General features: G+C 32.1%; 1 protein-coding gene across 4 annotated transcripts in view; it reads left to right on the top strand.

The window, feature by feature from the left end:
* The window catches only part of LOC123541752 (uncharacterized), a 49,855-nt gene extending 27,470 nt beyond the window's left edge, over positions 1-22,385 (top strand). For all 4 annotated transcript variants that reach the window (XM_053532007.1, XM_053532009.1, XM_053532008.1 and 1 more), the window contains exons 2-5: positions 12,278-12,310; positions 13,234-13,253; positions 13,794-13,880; positions 16,778-22,385. In XM_053532007.1, the coding sequence (XP_053387982.1) occupies positions 12,278-12,310; positions 13,234-13,253; positions 13,794-13,880; positions 16,778-16,840 (203 nt within the window). In that variant the 3' untranslated portion in view covers positions 16,841-22,385. The remainder of the gene's footprint in view (positions 1-12,277; positions 12,311-13,233; positions 13,254-13,793; positions 13,881-16,777) is intronic.
* Positions 22,386-23,708: the final 1,323 nt, after the last annotated feature.

Genomic DNA, 23,708 nt, shown 5'->3' with positions numbered 1-23,708 from the left:
TCTTTCCTTTTGTGTCAAAAATGTCGGTCATTTATTTACTTTCCAGCATTTGATGGTGGATAAAACTTCAGGTGTCTCTCCTGACATTGTTTAAGAGATGGGCGGTCACCTTTGTGGAGCAACCAAACGCCCATAAGCCAGCTGGATTTCCTTCTCTCATGAAGTGTCCTACTACCATGATTTCTTAAAAATGTATATTATTCTTCTTGAGGTTCAGCAAAGGGTGATGTCCCTTGAATTAATAAAAAAATACTTCCACACAAATTTGTGACATTGCGGCACATTTAATATAGTTTGGTTTTTACAATTTCGTAATTGTCTAAATTTAGATCTATGGGATTTTAACTGATTATGTCAGCATAAATAGGGAAGTTTTTTTCTATCTGATTTATTTGTCAAGAAGCCAAACAAACGTATAACTTACTTTTCAATCAAATACTACAGCAAATAACTTCTACTTAATTGTCACATATCTTTATGTAAATCTGATTAAAAGTTTGTTCTGTAAGAGATCACTTGTAAACTTCAGTAATAGTTTTTTTCTGGTTACAACATTATTTTTGACAACGAATATGAACTGGGCGGACATAGTGATACCACCCATTCTTGTTTGCGTGTGCATGCGTATGTTCATGTGTGTAAAATTTTGTGAACAAAATCGTGTCAAAAACTTTGTTGTGCATTGCAGGATTTTAATATACTTGATACATAAAAACACCATAATATAAAATTATATTAAGGTCCATGTCACTTAGAGATCAAATGTATAAGGTCTTCTTTGTCTTGTCAGCTCTACAAATACATTGCAACAACATTTAAGAAGACGACGTATTGTACTCAAGACAAAATACAAGATCAAATGATTTCGTCTATTAGTTTTGTGTTCATAAATGTTTGCACGATGCTCACCGTTAATATATGATTTGTCATGTCTAAGTAGGATAAATTGCAATGTTCTTATATTTGTCGCACAATGAAGCGACAGAAATTCTTCCTGTTCACATACCAGCTCAAGTACAAAATAGCAACTCTAAAATATGTAGCGCAGAAAAATAAAACGAGTAATTTAAAATTGATAATCTAAAATGTTATTTCCTGCAGTATTTACTTTTAACATTTAGCCTGCTTAATATCTATATTGGACCGGACATTTATTTTGGGCAATTTTATTTATTATTCAAAGAGGTATTAACTTAAAATTTACTGACCCAACAGCAGATGTGCTGACTAAACTTGGTCTGCACTGGTCGCTCGCAAAGCATAATCACTTGTCGGCTTGATGAGACATGATTACATCAGATATTCAAAATTATTTATTAAAGTTTTCGTTTCATTACGAAATTATAATTACATTTTAGACAATTGATATATAATGTGCAAATAAAATCAAACATACAAATTAGAAAGAGCGTATCTTATGACATTTAAACAGGTACAAAACAAACAAAAAATTGAAAGCGTTTTAAAGCTAGTTTACAAAATATAAATTGAATCGGTATTACGACTTAACGTACATCAGTTGCACATAGATACTGTATCAAAAGGTTTGACTGATCATATGACACAATTTAGAACATAATCACTACTTATTTATTCAAATATTATGTCCTATCGGGAACAAAATTAAGAAAGGTAATTCAATGATGAAAGCCCTTTTCGTTTTAATCTGGATTTCAGCCAATCAATGCATTGATACCACATCTAACAAATATTATCAAATCTTTCTAGTTCGACTTAAGAATGGTTATAATTCGGTTAAGTAACATAACGTGTTGTCCGCTAAGAGAGGTAGAAAAGCTCTGACTTGTTAACAGAGAAACACAACTGTTATCTACATATTTATACTTGAGAGTAGCAATGTATTTAACTCAGGACTGGCAATTTCTTTATATGTTCGAGGTATTTTACTGGCAATGCAAGTGTTATTATATAAATATGCTGCCTGCTGACACTTTTGATTAATTAAATTTAATTAATTATAATTAATTACTCTTTGTTTTTCATATATTTTGATTAAATCTGGAGCATTTTGTTCAATTTTTAATAGATAAGTGGCATACAAGGAATCTTATAAGTGAATTTATTTTTCTCCTATGTTCTTTCATAAGTGGTTAAGATACCCTAGTGAAATTGGTTTTGAGACACTGTTCTAAAATCACAATAGAACAAATGACAACTTCTGAATAAACACATCAAGCGTTATCACATGGTTTAACGCTTTACGTATGTAAAATAAGTGGGTTGTTTTGTCGTAATAGACCCCAGACGGGCCGCTTCTATGAGCCTATCAAGTGGTTTTTCACTTTCTATTATCTCTGATAAACATGAGTCTGCTAAGTATATATCATAATACTTGGTTGCATTATATGCTTTCAAAGGAGCATCTCATAGATTTTATGTACAAAAGTCTTTTTTTCACAATTCATTAGGAAGTGTTGACATAAACGTATCTTGCAATGGCAATGGTAGTAAGAAAAGGGTTTAAACAGGATGTTCATGTCACGTAGTTTGAATGTGGCACTCTATTAACTTGCAAATACAAGATTTCTTTTTCATGACATTTATACAGCCTATATTGGATGCAATGAGATACAGCCTTAGAAAGAAATCAGTTTTCTCGTTTCATTGCGCTTGCAATGGAAATGTAAATTTCAATTTTAATTTTTTCAACCAAATTGAATAGATATGGTTTTTAGTAGAAGATAAAATCATTCATTTGGGTTAGTGATCGCACTGAATGGAAACTTAACTTTCTTATTTGATTTTGGCAGTCACCATGACAAACATAACATCTTCTATCATATACGCAAAGTAATATGTAACAAGCGCAGGTGATGGGGTTGCATAAATAATTCCACAATTAAAACATCCTTAAAATATCTAATTTAATATCTTAAAAGGTATTACATCAGATATATAGTGAGCCACTAATCCTAAAAACATAGTACAATACAAACTCAGTGTATTTTTATGTTATTAGTTTTTATGTGAAAAATTTAAAGAAGAATATAATTATGATTACCTGCATTTTTCTGTGTACTTTGATCCGTACAATAATACGTAAAAACATTGATAAAACTGTGTAATTGTAGATAGGTAGCCATAAATTATCTGCTATATGGAGAAGAGCATTCGGGCAGGATAGGATTATCTTCAGGCAACCTTCGTTTTTTCTGAATGAAATAGCACTTTGAAGTGCCGCAGCAAATTTAGTCTACTGAGAATCTGCATGATTTTAAATAATCAAACATAATACTCAGATACCAGTAATGTTTATGTTTTATTTTCTGAAATAGATTCAGTCCGTTTTTATATATCAACCACGAGTAAACCTTAAACGTACGCAATACAAACTGAGATTATCAAATTGGAAATGGTATATTTTAGACGTAAGTACAAGTCATGTTAGAGGAAACGTATAGTATAAACGAATGTGTAAATACAGAATGGTACCATTTTTTTTCTGTATCTCAGCATGTATACCATACTTACACGTCATGTCAGACGAACAGGAATATATAAAAGCTAAACATTCTGCTGCTTTATTTATATTTCTGTTTGTATTGACGTACCGTTAACATATCATCAAAGCTTACTTTTTCAACGTTTTTTGTTTTGTTTTTTGTTTGTTTTGTAATTACTTCAACTGACATCTATTCAAAATAAAAAAGCTCAACTGCAATACGCAGTTGTCCAGTGGTTATGAATAATTAATAGCTGATGAGTCACAATGAGTTGACAGTATGCTATGGGTTTCTTTTAGTTATTTAAATATTGAATTAATTAACCTGGTACTGATATGTTTAAATATTTATTCAGTTGAATGTCTCGAACTGAGTTCGTTTGGTGAAGACGTGAATTCCTTGGCATAGGTTGTTAATGGGTAAAAGAGAATTGCGTAATTATCAAAGTATTGTTTCGTGCACTTTGATTGCAACATGCGAGAATATGTAAATTTGATATTTAAACCATTAAGCGTCTTGATCAAATTATTGTAAGGTTTGTAAATAAGTGTAAAAGCATCATCTTCTACATGGAAGATCAAGCGTCTTTTCAATTTTTAATGATTCATCAAAAGTGTTAGGGTATTATTTGTTTTTATTATCTATATAGCTAACTGATATGATCAAGTGTTTTTATGCACCAAATGAATCCTTAATCACAATAACATAGCTTATAACAAACGAAATATGAGAAAGATTTTCTGTAATATAACACTTACAACTGAACCTATCCCGAGAGTTATATCAGCCTCTATGATGGTATTAAGTATGTATTATTTGAAATGATATCTGTACTACCAAATAGTTTTATAATTTTAATATAAAAACAGAAATAAAGATTTATAACATTTGTTTTCCTGACTGAGAAATATTTATGATTCAGTATCAAATGTTAATTTTTATAAAATAGGAAAAGGAATTTAATGCATCCGAATAGTAGGTTGTGGCTATTAACAAATGTTGAAAAGTAGTCTCGTACTTAAAGTCGTACAGATGAATCACTTCTGTAACACTTAATTATTATATTTCATAGCACCTGGCATAAAAGATATTTTCATCATTTTTTGTAACATATTATGTCTCTGTTGCATATCAAACTAAATGTTTTATGTACGTAATACTGTTACAGACAGACGGTAAGAAAATGATATGACTTTGAAACAGAGATGAACAAAAAAACAAAAATAACGAAGAGTACGGCAGATGGGCAAATTCAAAAAGTAACAAGGTATATGGCATTGTTGAACACAACCGCATTGGTTCGATTGAATCTGTTCATGTGAGGTCATTTTTAAAGACAATCATTGTTATTTTTAGAGGTATTGTACCTGCTTTTATCTGGATAAAATATCGAATTTATTTTTAAACAATATACAACTCTTACTATATTAACATTCAATATTTGTGTTGTAAGGACAGAAAACGTTTATTGTCGGATAATTATTATTTATTTATTATTTTTTTAGAAATAATATGTATTTGTACTGAAAATAACAAACAGACAAAATGACGATGTAGACTATCCTAAAATATTGCTTTTTATTTCAATGAAGATACCAGCATTGTTTGTTCTTCTTATTTTTCTGAATATTTTGGGAAATAGTTTTATTATTTAAACAAAATGTATAAGAATTAAAGATAGTTTGTAATTAATATTTAAAGTCTTTAAATTATAAATAACAGTTTGATATAAAATCATTTGAAACGAAAAACCTCCCCTTGATTTAAAATAAACTATCTTAAAATTGAATTTTGCATCCGATAAAAATATTTGAATTATTCGACGGAAATTAAGATCGACTACATTTATACTGTACAATTAGCTACACAAACCAGGAAGATTAAGTATTTAACCTCAAGTTAAAGTTTATATTCGACAAAAATCAATTTGTTATATCTAGGCCATATGAAAGATAAACTGGGAAGTCATCTTTTAGTATTTAACAGGTAGGGGCAAGATTTTGATTTATCATCAATAAAGAATGTTACGTAGATTAGTGAAAAAATTAAAAGAATAGTTACTTCTCACATAGATGACCAGCAGTGAATGTATGAGGTATCAGATTATTTTATATTCAACTGGCTTTTAAAAGCTGTAATGTTTACAAATTTAAAAAAAGAGCTGTTTACGTACCGAGAATTTGAACAAAATCTGGCAACGTATCGAAAATTGCAAAAACACTCCAAAAATTTAAGAAATAGAATCATAACAAATTGAAAATAAAAATTTGAAAAACATAAAATATGTTTTATTTTTTACTTAGTACATAGATACTTTGATGAAACGTTTCATGTTTCATGTTTTCCAATCCTAAGTTTCGACAAAAAAATAATTCAAATTAAATTGTGAAAGGTAACATTTGAAACACCTCTTAGAAAGAATCTTGTTAAACGCCAAATCTGACGTTTGTTAAGAATCTGTTGCCAATTATTCATATTAAATCTAGGTCAATTTCAATAAGCAAGGAATAGGACGTAATCTGTAGGATATGTCCCTTGAATTCATCAAAGTATAGTCACATTGTCGCACCCTCGGATACTACGACCCTGAATAACCACGTTCTTGGAAATTTATCTTGTCTACTCAATATTAGTATTAAAATATTAAAGATTGATTTACTGTGACGGGCATATATTGTGACAGATTGACACTCTTGTCTTGTTTTTATTTATTTATTTATTTATTTATTTACTTATTTTGCTATAATTAAACGTAATAGGTACGCCTTCCAAAATCTAGATTATAATATAATCAAATATTTAGAAACAGTCTTGTGATGAACAGAGCGGAATCAGCTATAGCAGACACCCTTTGATTGGGTATTACAATATATTTATAAATGGCACTGTTTTATGGTGACTGATTTCTGCCATCTCGTTCTGGCGTGTTGGCGCGTTTGCAGGGCGCCAGAACGCCAGGACGACAATTATACGCGCCAAGACGACAAACAAGGCATTTGTCGTTCTGGCGGGGGCGCCAACACGATAAATTGGGAAGTCATCGTCCTGGCGTTCTGGCGTCTTAGACGCCAACACGCCAAGACGACAAGTGAACGCGCCAAAACGACAAATATGGATTTTGTCGTCTTGGCGCGTATAATTGTCGTCCTGGCGTGTTGGCGTCTTGGCGCCCTGCAAACGCGCCAAGACGCCAGAACGCCAGGACGATAACTTCCAAATTTAGCGTGTCGGCGCCCCCGCCAGAACGACAAATGCCTTGTTTGTCGTCTTGGCGCGTATAATTGTCGTCCTGGCGTCCTGGCGTTCTGGCGCCCTGCAAACGCGCCAACACGCCAGAACGAGATGGCAGAAATCAGCCACCATATTTTATGGTGTTTATATGTACCAAATATATCAAAATCCTGCAATGCACAACACAGTTTTTGACTTAACACGATTTTGTTCACACAATTTTACACACATGGACGTACGCATACACACACAAGCAAGAATGGGTATCACTATATCTGTTCAGTTCAATGGCTGGCATACATATATAATTCGTCTTTAAATTCGTTGTCAAAATAAAATGTTGTAACCAGTATAAAACCATTACTGAAGTTTACAAGTGATCTCTTACAGAACAAACTGGTAATCAGATTTATATTAAAATATGTGACAGTTAAAAAGAAGTTCTTTGCTGTTTTATTTGACTGAAAAGTAAGTTATACGTTTGGCTTCTTGACAATAAAAATCGGATAAGAAATTTTCCCTATTAATGTTGACATAATCAGTTAAAAAAATTCCATAATTCTAGATATAGAAAGTTACGAATATGGAAAAAAAAACTATACGAAATGTGCTGTAATGTCACAGATTTGTGTGGAAGCTTTTGATGAATTCAATAGATATAACCTTTTGCTGAAAAATAATATACATTCTTTTAGAAATCATAGTAGTAGGAAACTTCATGAGAGCAGGAAATCCAGCTGGATTACTGGCGTTCGGTTGCTCCACACAGGTGCCCTCCCATCCCAGAAACAATGCTGGGAGAGACACCTGAAGTTTTGTCCACCATCAAATGCTGGAAAGAAAATAAATGACAGACATTTTTTTGACTTAACAGGAAAGAATGACAGAAAGAAATGAACAAGGGCAAATATACATAACAAAGTACTCGGTTACAAAAATGCAGGCTCGCCAAGAAAAAAAATATTGACATTTACACAATACAAAAACAAGAACAATATTTCACAAATTTCGAAGCGAAGCTTAGAGACTAGTCATACCTTATTTACGATGCACCATTGAAAGTAACGTACAGTTTCCATTAATAAAATTAGAATACCATCTGTTTAGCCCTTTTTAAGGGACACGGTTGCCGAGTAGTTAAGGCCTCTGACTTCAAATTACTTGCCCCTCGCCGATGTGAGTTCGAGTCCCGCTCGGTGCTTTTTTGCTTTTCTTCAAGTAAGGAAGCTATCCAGTTGGATTATGGAAGGTCGGGTGTTCTCCCCAGGTGACCACCGTGCTAAGATAATGCACGGATCGGCATTTGTGGTTTTCCTCCACCATCAAAGACGGAGTTTTTAATAACTATTGGTGAAACGTTATTTTTTTAGATAAATGTAAGTATGTTTGTTCTCGGTAAAATGAAACTGCGTTACGTGCAAATTATATTTCCTACGTTAAAGTTCATGTCACGTAGAATTCAAATGTATAAGGTCTTTTTTCTCTTGTCAGCTTTACAACTACATTGCAACAACAGTTTACATTTAAGAAGACGACGTATTGTGATAAAAACAAAATACAAGATCAAATGATTCCGTCTATAACTTTTGTGTTCATAGAATTTTGCACAATGCTCACCATTAATATATGATTTGTCACGGCTACGTAGGATAAATTACAATGCTGTAAGATTTGGCACATCATGAAGCGACAGAAATACTTTCTTCCCGTTCATAAACATGTACCAGTTTAAGTATAAAGTAGCACTAAAATAATTAGTACTGAAAAAAAAAACCGGATAAATTGATAGTCTAGAAATATTACTTTCTGCAGTGTTTACTATAAACCTTTTGTCTGGTAAAAATCTAGAATCAGCCGGCCCATTATTTATTTTGTGCAATTTTATTTATTATTCGAAGGGGTGTTTACTGAAAATTTTCTGACCGAATAGCAGATGTGCAGGCTGATCTTGGTCTGCACTGGTCACAAAGGCATAATCGCTTGTCGGCTTGGTGAGACATGATTACATAAGTTATTCAAAATTATTTAAGGTTTTCGTTTCATTGCGAAATGATAATTATATTTTAGACACTTGAATATAATGTGCGAAAAAAAATCAACAAAACAAATTAGAAAGAGCGTATCAAATGACATTTGAACATATACAAAACAAAAAAGTACGTTTTAAAGCTAGTTTACAAAATATATCCGTCGGTTTAACACCTTGACTAGCGCTATGCTAACTATACGTACTATCAGTACACATAGATATTGTATTAATGGGTTTCATTGATCATATGGCTCGTCATCATTACTCATTTGTTCAAATATAATGTCCTATCGGGAGCAAAATATGGAAAAGCAATGCACTAATGAAATCCTTTTCGTTTTCATCGAGAGTTCAGCCAATCAATAAATTGATAACAAATCTAACAAATATTCCTAGTTCGACTAAAGAATGTTACGATTCGTTTAAGCATCATCATAACGTGTTGTCTGCTAAAACACTAACCTACAATTACAATAAAACAAGAGGTAACTTCTGAATAAACACATCAAACGTTACCACATGTTTCAACGCTTTACGTACGAAAAATAAGTGTTTTCGTTGCAAAAGACCTCAATAAGGTTGCTGCAAATGGGCCTATCAAGTGGTTAAGTACTTTATTTTATCTCTGATAAACAGGAGTTTGCTGAATACATATTATCATACTTGGTTGCATTCTATGCTTCCAAAGGATCATCTCATAAATTTTCTTTTCAAAAGTCATTTCTGTTTCAGTGTTGACTTAAACTCATCTTGCAATGGCAACTGTAGTTAGAAAAAGCTTCAAACAGGAAGATCATGTCACGTAGTTTGCATGTGACTCTCCATTATAATTTAAAAACAAAATTATTTTCATGACATTCATGCAGCCTCTATTGGATGCAATGAGATACAGGTTTTAAAAACAAAATGAGTTGTCTCACAGCATTATTAATGGAAATGTACATTTCAATCCAAATTTAATAAATATGATGATGATAAACTCATTCATTCGGGTTTGTGGTCGCACTGAATGGAAACTTTCTTCCTTATTCGATTTTGACTGTCACCATGACAAGCATAATTCAGTATAAACAATTTCTGTCATACTCACAAAATGACATGTATCAAGCACAGGTAATGGGGTTGTATGAATAATCCATAATACCCCCCCCCCCCCCCCAAAAAAAAAAAAAAAAAAAAAAACCAAAAAACATTCAGATTAATATCATAAAATGTATTAAAACATACATACCAGATATATAGCGAGCCGCTAATTATCAAAACCCAGTGTAATACAAAATCAGGGCATTTTCCATTTTGTTTCTGCGTTTTTTTATGTTAGTTTAGTTTTTATGTCAAAACTTCTAAAGAAGAAGTTTTTGAAAACTTGCACTTTCGTGCGTACATTTATTTGTACAATGTTAGGAGAAAACATTGTTAATCTGTGTAACGGAAGACAGGTAGCTTACTTTTAAATGTTGTAAATTAACAGTATTTTTTCTTTTTATTGATTCAATTGATCTTTTCCAAAACGAAAATATATTACAGTACGAGTAATAAATGACTGTTGAGTCAAAATGAGCTTACATTTAATGTTATCTGTTTAAATAATGAATATAGTAATTAAATGTTCAAATGTATTTTCAACTAAATGTCCTAAATTGAGTTCGCTTATTAAAGACATGTTTTCCTTGATATAGGTTGTTAATTGGTAAAAAGGAAGTACAAAATTTTTACCATGTACCGGAGTAATCTTTTCATACACTTGATAGCAAATTTGCAATATGCGATGACATAAAACATGTTGATCAAATTCTTTCAAAGTTTGAAAATGAGTGAAAAAAAAAATTGTCTAAAAAATTCTACAAGGAAGGTAATGTAGCTTGTCAATTTTGTTATTACGTCGTTAAAAGTGTTCGGATAGTATTTGATTTAGATACTTATCTGTCACGAAAAGGTGTTCCAAAGTTACTATAGTATATGAAACCTTGATAACCTTTACATATCTTATCACAAATAAAATAAGAGAAGGTTTCTCTGTAATATAAAACTTAACCTTTACCGATAGGTTTAGGTATGAATTAACGCGAAACGAATATTTTATACAAAATTATGTCAGATTTACATCATGTCAGAATTCCGTTTCATTTGCACCTGTCCATTAAATGACTTTACACTTATCTCAATGTCAAACGTATCATGTACTTAACAAAGTTTAGCAGTTAGGATTACAACATGTAAATATTAGTTTTAATTGCACCTGTCACTCTGGGGTTGCGGCGGTCCTGCCACAGTTGATTGTAAGTATGTTTCACGACCCGGGTTAAATTTCAAGTTTGTTACAGCTTTTTAAATGACGCGAATACTTTTCTCAAAAGTAAAGATACAGTTACGGCATGGAGTAGGTTCCCAACTGATTATGGCACTTCAGCCTACGTATCAAATCTATAACTTATTATCTGTCTCTTATAACAGTATTGCTACGACTTGGGGAATGTTCACAGGGGATAACAGCTCTTCAGCTAACGTAGCTCTATCAATTTCTCGTTTGAAAATCCTTTGAAAAAAAAGTTTTGATACACGAGTTTGGCAGTGTGATAACAACCAAATAAGTTAGGTTCTATGTATTCTGAATGCAAGCATAAGACTGATCTACATGAGTCCCAATGATATCTAACAAGGTTAGCGAAAAGTGTCAGACTGGGATCATTTATTCGTAATTAACACATGGTGGGAGCGATCTTCACAAATCTAACCGATCAAAAGAGGGCTGTTGGTGTTTTAAAGTCGTGTCGAATCTTACATGTTTAATCCAAGATTTCTAAGAGGGTGCGACATTTCGCTTGTCTGTTGCCGCTCATTTTCCGTCTGATATTTAATGACGTTAAAACTCGCATAGAATCCCCAAACTGGGCACGGGGCCTGCATGAAGCACTTTGAACCAACAAATATGGTAGGACACCTGCCTATTACAATTATATTTTATTATATAGTAAAAAATAATGTGGTTCGCAAATGGTGCCTATACCTCAAAACGATCTTTATTACGTGCAAGCAATAAATATATGTCAAAACAAAAGCGTCTATAAACATCTATTTCTGAATCCCCATAATTTGAAATGCAATTTATTTCAGCAAAGACAAAAACAAACAGGAATATCCCCGCTTTACTTCAAACAAACTCTATATTAGTGTATCTATGCATGAATATGTATTTAACAAAATATGTAACCAAAATGAATAAGGACATTTAATTGACTAGACACTTAGGGCAGCATATAGAGGACATTAAACAATATTTTTAGAACAGTCAGTGGTAACAACACATCTCAAAAGTCTAAACCGATTAACTGTGCATTAAAACGTATTCTTAAGACTCAGCATATGGGCACTATGAATATATCTGAAACTTTTCGGATGAGTCACTGACGCACGAAATAGTAACAATAAGCACGATATATTAACGGAACACATTATGAATATACATTAAAACAAACAAATAAGCTTCAGACACACACATTTAGACTTTCCCTTAACACAATGATAAACTGTTGCTGTCATTTTTTTCTTTCAGGTCTAAGAAATGACAGCGGTTGCTTCTCAGCTGGTGAGTATTTCAAAGAGTACTGAAATTCTGCAAAATACTATCTATGAATTAGCGTGACTGCAAAATCATCTCTTACTCACATTGCACCTGCCTGAATATATTTTGCTGAAAAATAGCTGTAATGTTTCTTCCGGCCTGAATCTTAAGGAACTAATATTGAAACCGTAAGGGAAATGAATTAATTCCTTAATGAACATGTACGTATTTATAGGAATTTATAATATAATAGGCACAGTATCTATATTGTATTTTTAAACGTTCTACATCAATATTAATGTAAGAAGTAGTTTTAGTAGCCCGGCAGCAGTAACAGTAGTGGTATTTGTAACAATACAACAGCGGTCTCAGTAGAACCGGTGTCATTAGAAACAGCAGCAGTAAAAGCAGTAGCAGTAGTAGTAGTAGTTAGAAAAAGTAGCATTAATAGCAGTAGAAACAGTAATACTGACAGTAGTAGAAGCGTAGAAGTATCAGTACCAGTTGTCATGGCAGCAATAGTAGTTGTTATAGCAGCTGCAGTAGTAGTAACAGAAATAGAAATAACAGTAGAAGTTGTGTATGAGGTATTAGTAATTTTGTCAGAAGCAGAGGTAGTAGTAGATCTAGAGGCATTAGCTGTAGTAATAGTAAGTGTTATAGCAGAAACAGTAGTAAAAGTGCTAGTAGTAATTATAGCAATAGTAACTGGTACGTAGCAGCATAAGAAGCAGTATGAATACCAGCTGTGATTGCAGCAGTAGTATAGTTGTAATAGCAGATGCAACTGCCGTTACAACAGATGCAGTAGCAGTAGCAGTAATAGTAGTGTTGATGATATGAGTAGTATTCACAGAAGCAGCAGCAGCAGCAGTAGCAGCTATGGTAGTAGATTAGCATGATAAAAATGTATATTCGTATCGTTAAGTGTTTTTTATTTCTTTCAGATTCAAGGGTGTTGTCATCTGTAAGTATTAACATAAGAGTTTATCTATTTGTCTCTGCTGTTCCCGCCGTTACATAACTGAAATGAGCCGTGCCATGAGAAAACCAACATAGTGGCTTTGCATCCGCGCAGTCTGGTCAGGATCCATGCTGTTCGCTTTCATATCCTATTGCAATTAGAAAAACAGCATGGATCCTGACCAGACTGGTCGCATACCCACTATGTTGGTTTTCTCATGGCACGACTCAAATTATCTCTATAGTTTGATAATGTTTCAAGCGGGAGATTTTCTTTTCGAGTTACAATTGAAGTTTTCTCTGGTATTGATGTTTAAAAGCAAGTCACGGAAGAATCTTAACGTTTGAAGTGATTAAAGTATATATGAAATATCAGTTACCTTAATTTTGCTGTTCATTTGTATTTGTTTTTTTGTTTTTTTTGTTTTTTTAATTTTTATTCTTTTATATAGGTTTTCTTAATTTTATTTATCTGTCTGTTCTATTTCGTATTTTGTTCACGTTTGATTTTGTTGTTGTTTAAACATTTTGTATTTTTAAAAAGGGGTCAATTCTCGTAACTCAGCCCAGTGATGCCGACCTAGAGGAGGACAATTCTTCAACAAGTCGAGCAGTAAATTCAGTTCACACGGTACTTTCATTCGCTGTTTGATCTTTTTTGTTTTTGTTTTTTAGACGTTAGTCCTGTTTGGGACACGATCACTGTCGGTCTTAAAAACAAATTTCATTATTTCAATCGACTAGAAACGTATTGCACAATGTTATATGAACCGCGCCATGATAAAACCAATACAGTGCATTTGCGAACAGCATGGATCCAGACCCAGCCTGGGCGTTTGGTCTTGATCCATGATGTTCGCTTTCAAAGCCTATTGTAATTGGAGAAACTGTTAGAAAAGCATGGATCCTGACCAGACTGCGCAGATGCGCAGGCTAGTCAGGATCCATGCTGATCGCCAAAGTCTCTATATTGGTTTTCCCGTGGTGTGGCTCATACTAGTATATTTTTTTTACTCCAATTTCAATTAGAAAGTATTCAGTGATAATCTGAATAAAATATATCGATTTTGTTGAATGACGTATGAAACACATTTACCAACCCTATATCTTGGAAAATATCATACCAATTCATAATCGTTAGCAAAATGTCGAACAAATGTTAATAAGCTATGTATATATCGTTGTCGATCAAATGTTAAATTAAAGCTATGTATCTATCCGTTGTCGAATCACAATATTAATAAGCTATGTTATGTATCGTGTCGATCAATTAAAATTAAAGCTATGTTATGTATTCGTTGTCGAATCAATGTTAAAATTAAGGCTATGTTATGTATCCGTTGTCGATAAAATGTTAAAATTAAGGCTATGTTATGTATCCGTTGTCGAATCACAATGTTAAAATTAAGGCTATGTTATGTATCCGTTGTCGAATCAAAATGTTAAAATTAAAGCTATGTTATGTATCCGTTGTCGAATCAAAATGTTAAAATTAAGGCTATGTTATGTATCCGTTGTCGAATCAAAATGTTAAAATTAAGGCTATGTTATGTATCCGTTGTCGAATCAAAATGTTAAAATTAAGGATATGTTATGTATCCGTTGTCGAATCAAAATGTTAGAATTAAGGCTATGTTATTATACGTTGTCGAATCAAATTGTTAAAATTAAGGATATGTTATGTATCCGTTGTCGAATCAAAATGTTAAAATTAAGGCTATGTTATGTATCCGTTGTCGAATCAAAATGTTAAATGTTGAATTAAGGCTATGTTATTATCCGTTGTCGAATCAAAATGTTAAAATTAAGGCTATGTTATTATCCGTTGTCGAATCAAAATGTTAAAATTAAGGCTATGTTATTATCCGTTGTCGAATCAAAATGTTAAAATTAAGGCTATGTTATGTATCCGTTGTCGAATCACAATGTGAAAATTAAGGCTATGTTATGTATCCGTTGTCGAATCAAAATGTTAAAATTAAGGCTATGTTATGTATCCGTTGTCGAATCAAAATGTTAAAATTAAGGCTGTTATGTATCCGTTGTCGAATCAAAATGTTAAAATTAAGGATATGTTATGTGTCCGTTGTCGAATCAAAATGTTAAAATTAAGGCTATGTTATCTATCCGTTGTCGAATCAAAATGTTAAAATTAAGGCTATGTTATGTATCCGTTGTCGAATCACAATGTGAAAATTAAGGCTATGTTATGTATCCGTTGTCGAATCAAAATGTTAAAATTAAGGCTATGTTATGTATCCGTTGTCGAATCAAAATGTTAAAATTAAGGCTATGTTATGTATCCGTTGTCGAATCAAAATGTTAAAATTAAGGCTATGTTATGTATCCGTTGTCGAATCAAAATGTTAAAATTAAGGCTATGTTATGTATCCGTTGTCGAATCAAAATGTTAAAATGTTGAAATTAAAGCTATGTTATATATCCGTTGTCGAATCAAAATGTTAAAATTAAGGCTATGTTATATATCCGTTGTCGAATCAAAATGTTAAAATTAAGGCTATGTTATATATCCGTTGTCGAATCAAAATGTTAAAATTAAGGCTATGTTATGTATCCGTTGTCGAATCAAAATGTTAAAATTAAGGATATGTTATGTATCCGTTGTCGAATCAAAATGTTAGAATTAAGGCTATGTTATATATACGTTGTCGAATCATAATTGTTAAAATTAAGGATATGTTATGTATCCGTTGTCGAATCAAAATGTTAAAATTAAGGCTATGTTATGTATCCGTTGTCGAATCAAAATGTTAAAATGTTGAAATTAAAGCTATGTTATATATCCGTTGTCGAATCAAAATGTTAAAATTAAGGCTATGTTATATATCCGTTGTCGAATCAAAATGTTAAAATTAAGGCTATGTTATATATCCGTTGTCGAATCAAAATGTTAAAATTAAGGCTATGTTATGTGTCCGTTATCGAAACAAAATGTTAAGAAAGTCCAAGTTATATCCTTTGTCGAATCAAAGTGTTAAAATCATTTCATTCCAAGCTGGCTTTAGTACATCGAAACTGTAATATTACCACCCATTTGATTGGTTTGCAATTTTATAGCGTTCAGATTAAGAAAAATGTTCGACAAAGCAAAGTATCAGCTTTCTCTCAAATTTCTTACATTTTGGGATCGCAAAAGCAATTACATGTATTTATACATCCGTATAACCCCTCTTGCATATATTTGTTAACACATAATCTACAAGTGTTAACAGATTTAGGCTTTTTCAATAATTTGTTGTATTCTTACTCAATTTCCTTTCTAAACTTAACTCTACAAACTTTGGTGGAATTGGCCCGGTCTGCCTAGTAGACAGATACAATTTTGTAAATAGCAAGGTGTTGAAAGAAATTACCTTCCTAAACGACGTTGTAGAAGAAAAAGCGTGTAATACAATAGTCCCCAGTGTATCAGATCCGCTTGGAAAAGCCTGCCATTACTTGTAAGAATACAAGAAGCCCTTGTTTAGTTAACTGAAGATATCATACGAGTATATTTACCTATTTCAGGAACCTACACAGCACGAAGATACAAGCCAGTTGCTCAACAAAGATGGAGATAGCATTTGTTGAATTCGTTTTTGATTCGAAATAGTTTACTATGACAGGTGCCGAGCATTTTGTGCAATATTTACAATGTAAGTGTGATGTTTTCAAATGGAAAACTATAGGCATTTACGCCAGTTTGACACGTGCGATTTTAGCTGCAGGTCACGTTAATACAAAGGACAGTTTGGGTAAAAATATGTTCACTCATGACATTGTAGTGTAAATTATATACATTTATATTGATACTGAAGTTAGTCACCAGCATTAATCACAGGAGCTGTTTATGAAAATGCCCAATAAGAAAGAGATAATTGTAATATCCCTTTAACGAAAATAATGCAAGTTTTACCTTCACATAGTACAACCGAGCTAGGCCATATAACGTTCTGCTTAGCCAGAGCGTGTTTTCTAGCCAGAATGACACACCAAGCGTAAAACTACAAACTCTTAATTTTTGCAACCAGATTTGTTATTTTGTCCCAATATAATGCTTCAGCCGTTTAAGGGCTATTGCAATATGTTGTTAGATGATTGCACCGTTCTGGTCTACACGGACATTCCGTCAGAGAATGCAAGTTTGCAAATAACAGTTTATAGGCACATCGACAATGCCCTTATCTCTTGAAAAGTTAAATTGCATTTGTGTAATATTAACATAGATTTGTTACTATTTTGATGAAATCAGTGTATGAAATATAGAGGTAGAAATATATGTCTGAAGCCTTTAAAAGCAGAAAGGCAAAAGTTACTGTTCTTGTTAATGCACTGATGTAGTTTTTACTGTATCCTGACGCATGTCATTGTTTAATAAGTGTTACTATTATGTTGAGCAGTATTGACAATTCAGTATGTATTTCTATTATATAGAACATCTGCAATAATTGTTATTTCCCTGAGTTATTCCTGCTATGTGAGCCACCACTGCTTATTCCTTAATAATGATCATAGACACGATTGGTTCTGCCTATTTGGGATATTTTACCGTTAACGATATAGAATATTGAAATTGTATTATCATTTACGAAGATCATAACAATTTTCCAAGTGACAGCTACAGGTTACAGGAGGAAAGATGCAGTCTAAATTCAAAATATAGGTCGCAACGGGAATTTGACAAAGAAATTTAGAATACTGAATTTTTTTCCCGCGGTTGTTTATATAGAATTCACTATTGTTTTAGAGAAAATCTGCGATGATATTCTTAGGGTATGAACTAGTTACGTTTTAAAATACATTGCATAACTTGTGCTTACAAATGCGAGTATAAAATAAGTAGTTTTTAATATATAATTAAAAAATGTCGGTAACAAATACCGCCATGTTACCAGTAAACTTCTTTTTACATTCTAGTTAATATTTTTGTATATTACATATTTGAAAATTAAGAAGTAAATTAATATTTAATATTTAAAATAGAGAAGTCAATACCAAGTAACCTCCTGTTACCAGTAACCTTCTTTTTATATCCTAAGAATCTGTTACTATTCGAGTATTCTACACTATTGATTCAGTCTGATTCCCTGCAAGCCTGTGTGAACAATCAAACATTGTCAGTTGTACATTTTCCATCTATTTTAGTATTAGGTAAATGTATAACATTTTAGAATAGTCAGTAAATGCATATGTAAGGGAGATAAGTCTTCTTAGAATATGTAAATCACTACTATTTGGCAGGTAAAGTTATTCTTCCTGGATTGGCAGGTGAGAATAAAGCTCAATTTTAAATAATATTTAATTTGATTGTGTTAATGTTTATCAATTTATACTGATAAATAACATTTTCTTACTTGCTAGTGAAATATGTTGATGGTACTTTGATCTAACAGAAATTAACAGAAACTCTTGCATAATCTCTTGTCGTTTAACTGTACATTGAAAGGCATTTTATGCATGGTATAAGTGTTCTACATAGATCTGATTGAAATCAATATCGTTAAGAGTTTTTACAATATCCGATTGGTTAAACTATTGTTTGTTTGTGTTCAGGCGCGTAGCTACCTATACGCCAGTACGCCCGTGAATCCACATAATTTTGCCATCATTTTTTACATCTTTATCCTACACGGTGTATACATGTCCTAGATCTAGACTGGATGTGTTCCAAATTGTAATTAGTGTACTATATACGATAAAAGGGACCTTAATTCAAAGCCCGGGTGTTAGTTTTAGAACATGTCTAGGTATTGATGGTGGTATGATTGTTTTGTTTTTGTAAGCTTTAGGTGTTACTTTCCGATCAAATGTCGAAAGTTCCAATTACAAAAATGTTTTAATATTGTTTACTGCAAGTTACTTATTTACGAATTCATCCACAAGGATACACGCGGTTTCTACAAAACTTCCTAGGGGACAATTGCCACGGCTATTAACTGTCTATTCTCTCCTATTTGTCTATCTTCTTTGTATTACAGTAACTAAAAAGCAACATAATAAAATTAAGAACAAAGATTTATTTAAAATTTATAAACTTAACACGCTCCGTTCAATAAGTACAATGCAGCTTTATATAATTTAACAGAATTTTATTTGACAATATTTGACAACACATTTTTAAAATCCTGCCGCTTTTTAGTTATTAAAGATTTTTCCATTCTGTTTTTGATATCTTCACCGAAACTCTGAATTTTATGCACGTAGTATTTTGCATTTATTTATGATAAAAACGAAATATAAAGGAATAGAAAATAGAAGCGATCTCGCTTACAGGTATATTTTATAAAATTTGGTTGTTTCTATATATTTGTCCTTAACAATCTGCCATTATCTTATCAAAATTGCCATAGAATTCGAGCTATGTTTATTTTCTAGCTGTGATGAAAGTTTCAGGTGAAAATATTAATTCTAACACGTTCTGCAGCAATTGCTATATAAACATATAGCGAAATCGCCTATATATGAATCTACAATAAAATATGGTTGGCTGTTACATTTCACCCCCTATGATTGTGGCATAAGAGATTCTTCTTCAGTTCCATTAGATACAAATTATTTCAGGGCCAAACGGTTGAAAACAGAATTTTAAAAACATAAATATGATAAAAAGTCATACTGACTTATGTGACTGACCGTAACACACGTTTCGATCTCTATGAGCGAATTCAATTAGCTTAATTAAGATTCAGCGGTGACGTCATAAATGTATGACATGAAGTATGACGTCATAATGATATGACGTCATATAAAGTTAAGCTCGTAACTTGTAACACAGGGTCAACTCGCCTTATTTGATGATTCTCTTCATAATTAGTTTGCGAGCTGTTAGATTACTAAATTATGAATACTTCTCAAAATTCTGATAAAAAGAAACAAATATCTATACGTTTCATTGGCTATGCAACTCTTTCTAACCATAGGGGGTAAATTGTAACAGCATATGACCCGAATGACGTATTACGCTGAAAATGTAGTACTGTAAAATGCGAATTATTTGCGTTGTTAGAATCGAAATAATAAACCTGTTCCAATAATTTTATCAATTAATAAAACATGGTATTAACTGACAAAATATAGGAACAGATTTATTATTTCTTAAATAATGAACGCACTACACGGCGTTTTTGTGAAAGTAACGCTTAAATTTCGCGGTGTTTTGTTGAACTAAAAAAAATGACCTATATAATTATGAATTATAGAATTTGTATACGCTTAAAAGGTTTCTTCAATTACCGTAAATTAAAAAATTCAATCAGCAATATCAACAATAAGAGCTTGAAATATTATATAATTTTCTGTAAACCATTTTTTGCCACCCCCACCCCCAACCCCGCGGGTCCCCTACCAAGGCTCTGCCCTGGACCCGATTGGGACCTGACCGGTCTCCATACCCCTCGCCTATTTGGTTAATCCACTTTATTTAGGACTTCCTACGCGCCTGGTGTTCACTTTTAACCATTTGTATTGGTATAATTCAACGACAATTAGTGACGCGTGTCTTATCCACTGTCCTCGGCGTTTACCTCAGTTTTGTTATGACCTAAAAGTACAGACACACCACGATGCATAAAGTTGATCTACACACGCCATGCGATAAGCTGTCGTTTCAAATTGATCTGATTTAAGTTGAAGTATCAGTTGTATAGTATCTAATTGGTTCATGTTTTTGTTGTCTTTCATCACGATACATGGCATGTTGTAAGATCTATATTCCATTTGTTATATCAATAGAATTTGAATATTTTTATATATTTCTACATTTAATATTGTTCTGATAGTGTTGATGCTAAAATGAATAACTCTGATATAAAAACAGTTGCAATTTACATAAAAAAACGTAAAAACAAATACAGGTAAGAAATTAGTTTGAAACTGAGTTATCTTTTTTTCCGCGGCTTGTTAAGAGTATTTTGTCGTATTGTCAAAATTTGTTCTTCAGATTATCAAAATATTTTTCTTTAGATTGTCAAGTGTTTTTTTGTTTTCAGATTGTAAAGATATTTTCTTCAGATTGTCAAGGTATTTTTCTTCAGGTTGTCAAGATTTGTTTCTTCGTATTGTCAAGATATTGTCAAGATATTTTTCTTCAGATTGTCAAGATTTTTTGTAATTTTCTCAGATAATGGAGATAATTACCTCAGAAGCTAGTTGTTCGAAACTTTAACAGGGGATTAAACTAAATAATTATTTTTTCGACATTTTAGAAGACTTAGAAAAACAAACGTTTGACTTAGGAATGATGACATTTGAAAATTCTTTACAATAAAATCAAAATATCATACTAGTGTTTCCCACCAAGACTAGTGTTTTGAATCAAACTTTAACTAGCGGTTAGTTTAACAGCCGGTTAAAGTTTTGTAAAAATGGCCCCTGATTGTCAGTTATTTATTTATCTATTTTTTTATTTTATTTTTTTTTTAATATGAATGAAGCACTCTTTTTTTGGTAGTTTGTTATTATGTTGAGCCAGTAAACGTTTTAAGGACAAACCGTATTATGAAATAATGTTGCAATTTTCATGTAAACGCATAAAAGAAAATAATCAGCTGAATTCTGATCATTATTTATCATTAATTTACAATATTTAGGTATTTAATCATACGGCACTGGTTACATTGCCTTTTTAGGTACATGTACATCATAATTTTTGGGTATATATTATGTACGCATCTTGTCTTCCAAAGCATGTTGTGTATTCAAAAATAAGGAAATAAGTTTTTTCTTTCATTATTATGACACTTATATCATTCTGTGAAATTCAAAGTAATGTGTTGTTTTAAGCTATTCAAATTAATATTTTAAATAAACTGCGAACATACCAAGAAAGTAGTAATGTTAATGGAATAACAGGCATGTGAAATGTTTAATATCTTTGCCTCTCTGAATGCAAAAAAAAACGTGTTTGGATTACACAAAAATAATGATATATACTTGCATATGAACATACCATCTGACTTAATTAATTTGATACAAAGTAATACATCTATATGATATATTATAGAACAGTTTTTATTTGCATAATATATAGACTTAAAATTTGTTGACTGTTTGATTAATTTTATTTTTTGTATGTTTTATAAAAAAATACGTTAAAGACATAATGTTGAAAGATTTATAATAAAAACGTTTAACAAACTGTTTTATTTATTTATTCATTTATTTATTTATTTACTTTTTTTTTTGCTCATTGAACAATGCTTAGCGGATTAAACAGCTGTTCAGTAATGCAATACTTTATTGATTACATAAATTTGAAAGACTTAATCCTCATCACGCTGGACATGATTGACTCTGCCTTTGCGACCAGTATAAATCATGATCAGCCTGCATATCCGACTCACTCTAACGTTCAATGTCAAATGTATTTTGACTATCATAAGGACCACAACAACTCATTCTGTACACCTGTGTCCAAGGCTATAACTCTGAGCTGAAGACTGTCTAAGAGTACATGCCTGTTATTACTTTATCAAACAATTAGATGCAGGATACTTCGACTGGTTTTAAGAAATCTTTTTCAACTCGTCCACTCTATGAATAGGAAGAGCAGTTTGAATTACCTGTACATCGTCGTAGGAGTTCATATAAATATCACATCTATTATGCAAAAATGCAATATAAATCCCTCAATTTACAAATCATTCCTATAACGGCAGTTATCAAAGACTGTGACTCAATGCCGACTTGGAGCGCCGGTATAAATTACAGACTCGGGTACATACCGGATTAACTAAATTGAACGAAAAATATCTTATATGTATATATTTTGTAACCATGGTGATACTAACCCTAACCTTTAGTCAGTATTTTATGCATATTGTACACTAAATGCGTGCGGACATGCAAATATATGCATATTTTTGCCGTGCGCTACCACTGATAATCACTTTCGGGCATGCGCAGAAGACCGCTCCAACTCTGCAATGAGTTACATCGGTTATCAAAAACGATTTCCTTAGATGATATCGAGAAATGAACGTAGTGTTTGTTGGAAAGCTTACAACAGAAATTCAAAGAAAACAGGGATACATGGCTATGTGAGATAATGGACTATATTATTGGAATGAATTTGTCCTGTTGCATCCGCCACTGTCTGTTCCGTCAAGCTTGGTTTCCTTGAATACGTTTTGACCCAAACAGTTTTCATTTCAAACTAAATCCTAAGACATTTTATGAATACAAAGAAAATCAACATAGTTACCCGGTCCATTAAGTTTTTTTAATTTTGACCAAAAAAAATCTATTCTATGAGTAAAGAATTATAAAAACATTGTTTTTTGTTGTTGTTTAAATGCCATTATAATGCATAGAGGCATTGCACTAAATCTTGACATCAACCTCTTTGCTCATAAATTACACTTATAAATCTTACTTTTTTTCCTATAAAATAAAAGGCCCTCGTTCTTACTGTATTTAACTTTTTTCCATTTTGATAACTTGAAATCCATTAAAGGGAATT

The sequence above is a fragment of the Mercenaria mercenaria genome, chromosome 19, assembly GCF_021730395.1.
Source record: "Mercenaria mercenaria strain notata chromosome 19, MADL_Memer_1, whole genome shotgun sequence".
Lineage (NCBI taxonomy): Eukaryota > Metazoa > Mollusca > Bivalvia > Venerida > Veneridae > Mercenaria > Mercenaria mercenaria.
This window is presented reverse-complemented; position numbering and strand designations above follow the sequence as displayed.